Here is a 6,000-nt window from a genome sequence, read left to right on the forward strand (position 1 = left end):
TCTCCAACACTTAACCACTGGATCACTTATAATCATTTCTCTCTTTCACTAAGGCAGCACCATGTCTAATAAACATAGGGGATTCCTGGAGACAAGCTTCTGAAGCTAAAACATCTCCATTTTAGGCAAATTAGACAAGGAGATACAGATTCGGTAAAAAATCCAACTTTTTTTGCTAAAGTTATCACTACAAAGACAAAAAAAATATATATTTGAATAGGTTTGCAATATACACATGATAAATAGAACTAACTTTCAGATTGTTGCCTTTCAGTTTGGGAGAATACCTTCCTTTACTGATGTAGCCTATCAAGACATAATTGATGTACATTTGCCAGATTAGCGTGGCAAGCTGGACAAATTTACCATGGGTGATTTATCTCTGTGTGTGGTAATACATACTTTCACAGGTGTTAATTGCTTTCTACAAGCTGCTTTGATACCCTTCTAAATGAAGACAGTGACATAGTGGTTCATATTTTGTTCTACTGCTTTTCATTAATTTTACCTGGAAGGGAATTCAGCAGCAGAAGCTTTAAAGATTCATGTCTGATTTTTTGCTAATATGCATATCATGTAAGATAATAAATCAATAAATAAAGCTTAATTGTACTAACTTGGGATGCTTGTGAGTAGTTGGTATTAATAGCAAACTAGTGAATAGCTTGTTTTCCGTGGAATTACCAGCCTTGTCACTAAAAAGCTCACCTCTTGCCTGGTTATCAATGGCAACCAGACAAGACCACTCGGTTCTGGCCCAGCAAGTTGTTCCATGGTCTAAGTCAATATTAGACTTAGTTGCCAGCACTTGAAGCTCACCTGGATGCACACAGAAGCAAGTAAAAGCATTCCAGCAATGGAATTTTTACATCCCTTTTAATAAGCAATATTAACATTTTGATGGTTTTGATTACTTGTGCAGAATTCAGGCTTTTTCCCCACACATGCTTAGCACTTCTGTGCTGCAATCAAAGGCTATTACAGTCATTCACACACAGCTAAACTAAATTGATCTAAATCTTTTTAAAACTCCACTCACAGCTGTGCTGAGCTCACAGGAGTAACTCGTGGGACCTATGGGTCACAGGAAAATCACATCTTATGCTGGAGATGTAGATGCTAGCTAAGCAGCAATCAGGACACAAATAACCTGTGCACAACATACCCATACCATTACAAATCTCAAGAAAAAGGTATTTCCACTATACTTTATCAGAAAAAGAAAGTGATTACTGTATTAGAAGCAACACATTCATGAAAAGTAATGAACGAATAAAAAAGATTTTTCAATCTGTACATTTGGAGTTCTCCGTTTACCACTAAATGAGATTCCATTTAGCGCAACTTTTACTTATTAATTTCCCTACAACTTTAAGTTTGATAAGAATTCCCTGAAAGAGACTTGAAACACCTAAGTATATTAGAAAAAGCTACCCAGTTATTTGACTAATAACAAAAAACACCCCCTTAATAAGTTTTAGTAATAGCAGCTATGGCATGAAAAACATACCACACACCAACCAGCCAACATAGCAGTTTTATTCATACCTGTCATATTGTTGTTGCTTATTTGTTTTATACCTGTTTTGTTGGTGGGTGTTTGTTTTGTTGTTGTTGTTGTTATTGGTGTGTTTTGTTGTTGGTGGTGGGTTTTTTGTTTGTTTTTTTTGAGGGGAGGGGCAGTTTTTTTTTTCTCTCCAGAGAAAGCGAAAAATATTAAATAATCATAGCTGGGACCCATCACTGCTCCACCTGGCTGCCCTGGGCAAAGCTTTCCCTTTTCTCTCTCTCCTCCCATTGTTTTTTCAAAGAAAAGAAGATCCACTAGAATCAACATGTCCCATCAGCTAAACATCATGCTAATAAATTCTGGTGGGTCTGAACTTTTTGTATGTCCTCTGTCCCTCACTCTAAAAATTTACAGAAAATTAACCACATGTGATGATTCAGTGCAGAGGAGTTCTATGCTTTTTGACCTAATTTTTATTAACAAACAATTCATCACAAACACATTTTTTAAAAGATACAGAAATCTTGTAAACAGAACATCATTTCTTTTTCAAACTCATGATCTTCAGAAACATACATAAGAAATCTTGATTTCCATGCTTTTCATTTTCCTGTCTTAAAATGTGCCAAATTAACTTCATAAAAGGCAGAATGGGTGTCATCTTCCCCAAGCTGCAGGTTTACAACGGCTTTGGTACATAAATTATCAGTGACAAAACAGAAACTGCATCCTACCCCCTCCAGCTTCTGGCACCTGGTTGCACACCAGGCTATGTTCTCCTAATACCTTAACATCTGTAGCTTCAACCCTCCACCCAGCATTATCTGTTAATAAAAAACTTTTTCCTGTAGTCAAAAATTGATCATTCTTTAAATTTGCTGTGCTCACATGTGCTATGGAAAAACTCAGTATATTTTCTTTTATAAACAATTATCCAACATGCAGGGTCTCAAGTCACATACTTCATTTATAAAATACCAGCTTCTCTACTGTTCTACGAAAAGTAAAATCATTTAAGGTATTCTAAAATCAAACAGTAGAATATTCTTCAGCCTGCCTTAACAACACTTTGAAGTTTATGGGTGCAAGGCACCAGGACTGGGAATGGCAGGAAAAAAACTGCTGCAGTATAGAGTAGAAGACACAAAAACATGCCCACAACACCCACAAAGGATTTTTTCCTTCAGGAATCTGAAGTTTCTAATAATTTTTATACTACATACTAATATACTATTTTTATGATAATATTTTAGCAAGGTCTTCAGCTTTTCTAGGGGTCCTGAATGCCTCTGATGTCTTTACAGAGAGCAAAGAAAGACTTCAGCCAAGCAGGAAAGACAGCTCCAGCTATCAACCAAATCTGAGTATGAATTGAGTATAAAATTGATGGCAAACCTCTCCTCAAATTATTTTTAGTACAATGAGCAGAGATTTGCAGATATTAAGAGATGGGTTTTTTTGTCCTGAAGTTGTGAAGGAGTCCCTAAGGACTCCTCTGTAATTTGGCCTGACTTTCTTTACCCTGGAAGACGTAAGCAGTGCTAAATGCTACCATCTGCATTTAACCTTTTGGTTCACTGTTAACCTGCTGCTCATAGCGTGCTACAATCCACAGCCCAGGATAGCTATTGTTAAACCACTGTCAAGATTACTTCACCCATCTTATTCCAATATAACAGCTTTTGCACTGTTGCATGCTTTGATATTGAGTAATTGTATCCAGTGGTTTACTGCCACCAATTAGCAAGTAGATACTTTTTATCTGATCAAAGACATCCAGTCATTGCTGGGAAAACTTACACAGAGATAAGCAAAGAAGTCAGTAATTTCTCTTTTCCTCACATCCTTCCATCCAGTTTTTCTTTCCAGTTTCCACACCTGACACCATCTGTCCTTGTGTCTCTACATACATGTCTCAGAAAGACACAAATTATGCAGCCTTCTGTTCATTTTGCTGTACATTGCTGAATATGGGATTTTTCTTAGGAACAACGTGCCAGGTTATAACTGCTGCAAGATATACCTGCATTCAGTGACTTAGTAGAAATTAAATCCATACCCTCTATGGCATTTTGTTTATTTCATTAAGATTTAGGTTAGTTTCCTTAGATTAAGGTTAGTTTCCCATCAGGGCAACCCAACACAGTCAATGGGTTTAAACATCCACCCTTATTTTTACCTTTATTTCATTTTATTTCATCAAATCCTTTCTCCCTGTTTACACGATTTTACACCTGGTATTTAGAAATGTCCTAATTTTGTTTTCCTGGGAAAGTGGAGATACTGGAGAGGCATTACATACCCCCAGTTTTTATTTTACATACATGCATCACACTGGGGAAGTAGTGGGAAAAGCTCATATGGAAAGAAAGATTCTAAACATCTGAATATTTACGGTAGACTTGAAAAGATAAGCAACAATTACATCAATCTATCTAATAAAAACTCCCATCAAGGGAGGTCACCATGAGCAAAATAATAACCCAGTTGCTTTCTTGTCCTCATTGGTTAAACTGCATTGCTCAAGTGTTGAAGGAATCCTCCTTTATTGTGACCTTTCTTCACTCTATCCACCAAAAAACATAGGCTGCTAAACTATCAAAAATATCCTACAATTAAAAAGTTACCTCACCTAGTCAGTTTTTAAAGAAAGAGAGAGATCAAGACACACATACTTGCTCATAAAGAGCTAATTTCCAAACTGCACAAGTGCGAAAGTCTCCAGCCCACCAGCCCATGAAGGCATTAAATATTAAATATAATCTGACTAAGCACCACGTCCAACGCCTCGCCCCACAAAAACCTTGCGGGGAAAGAAGGCAAAAGCAAACCAGGCACCAAGAAGAGTCAGCCTAAAGCTACCCTTCCCACACAGCCGCCGCCAAGCCCCCCTCCCCACCTCAGCCCACAGCGGGGCGAGCCCCGGTTCCCCCCGGGTTGCTTTCGCCCCTCGGAGCCTTCCCGCACCTGGGTCTCCCTGCAGCTCTCCCCGGGGCCCACGGCACGGCCGGGAGCCCCGCGGCGGAGCCCGGGCCCTGCGGGGGGCTGCGGGCCGGGGTCCCTCCGGGGGGCAGCGGGCGAAGCCCCCGGGTCCTGCCGCGGGCCCTGCGGCGCCGCCATCACCGGGAGCCGCCGTCCCGAGCCGCCGCCGTTGCCATGGCGAGGACAGGGCCCGGGCAAGGCGGCGGGGGGGTCGCTGAGGGATCCCGGTCTTCTCCCAGCTTGTCCTCGGGGACTCCCGAAAGTGGGGTGTTTCTGTAGCAGGAGGCAGGAGGCTGAGGAAAGGAGGGAGAATTAGGCAGATGGAAGCTTCAAAGGCTGCCGTGGCAAAACGGCAATGAAATTTCAGGCGTTTGGATGCTGCCGGTGAACATAATGCTGCCTTCTGCCAGCTGGATAACGCAGTGTGGGGTGCCCTCCTGAATGAGCAGAGAATATCTTGTTTCTGTCCTGGTCCTTTTGTTGTAACTGGAAATGTGGACCAGGGAGCCTCCTGCTAAGCTTTCAGTGGAAAGGTGCATAACTCTACAGAAACTCCAGGTCTTGGCCCAACAATTCCTAAACGTCCCCTAACGGGACTTTCAGCCTGCTCTTAAAAATCTCAAGAAGGCAGGGACTACACAACCCCCCCAGGGAGCATAATGTCTTTCTCATTTTATCCGTTTCAATAATTTTTTAAAATAATATAAATTAGTCCTTCATAGTAGACTTTTAATCACCTTTCCTTTGGTGGTTAGGCAGAAAATATGACCTTCCTAATCGTAATATTTAGTGTATTTGTTGTGAGTTAACCCTGGTAGACAGCTAAACCCCACACAGCTGTCCCCTCACTTTCCCCCAGTGGGAAATGTTGTTTTCTCCTTCCATTTATTTCTCCTAAAAAGAAGCTAATTGCTAATTGTTTCAGCCAAAAGCTAATTATTTCAGCATCTCTTTGGAATTTATAAATTCTATTCTTCATGAGTTTCCAGTTTGTTGGTACTGTTGCTGAAATGTGAGATGTGAAGAGTGTCCTTAGAAGCCACAGAGAAGAAAGGAAAGCTTTCTACTAATGTATATATGGTTTAAATATAACCTTTTAAAACACTGCCACACGGAATCTATTCTTTTAACTCTGGATTGTTTCCATATTCACATTGACAGCTGCAAGATCTCACATGTTGTTTTCTGATACACTTTGTATATCCATATTTTTTACCTTTTTTTTTTCCTTTCTAGAGTACTTCATATTACATTACCGAATTTCAGAGATTTTCTTTCATGCTCTGCTTCTTTTCTTTCATGCTCTGCTTCTTTAACAAAAACTATTTTGAGTTTCATTCCCATCCTCTGATCCACATCTGGATTAGCTCTCCCAGCTTGGTCCTGCATGCGAACACACATTCTCCATTCCCTTATGAGCCTGACTTTCCTAAAAAGTCAGGCTCCTGTAAGACTGACTTTCATGTGATATCTTCCCAGAGTTTCTTGGAAAATAATTTATGGCTTGT

At 40.3% G+C, this 6,000-nt stretch overlaps 1 protein-coding gene across 5 annotated transcripts in view; it reads right to left on the reverse strand.

Moving 5' to 3' along the window:
* Nucleotides 1-5,787, reverse strand: part of DNAH5 (dynein axonemal heavy chain 5) — a 152,252-nt gene extending 146,465 nt beyond the window's left edge. For 2 of the 5 annotated variants that reach the window (XM_072034975.1, XM_072034972.1), the window contains exon 1: nt 4,478-5,759. In XM_072034975.1, coding sequence (XP_071891076.1) covers nt 4,478-4,630 — 153 coding nt within the window. In that variant the 5' untranslated portion in view covers nt 4,631-5,759. Of the gene's footprint in view, nt 1-4,477 lie in introns of all 5 variants that reach the window. The other 3 variants (XM_072034973.1, XM_072034974.1, XM_072034976.1) reach the window with 3 other exon arrangements.
* Between the last annotated feature and the right edge of the window lie 213 nt (nt 5,788-6,000).

The sequence above is a fragment of the Anas platyrhynchos genome, chromosome 2 (assembly GCF_047663525.1).
Source record: "Anas platyrhynchos isolate ZD024472 breed Pekin duck chromosome 2, IASCAAS_PekinDuck_T2T, whole genome shotgun sequence".
In the NCBI taxonomy this organism is placed as follows: Eukaryota; Metazoa; Chordata; class Aves; order Anseriformes; family Anatidae; genus Anas; species Anas platyrhynchos.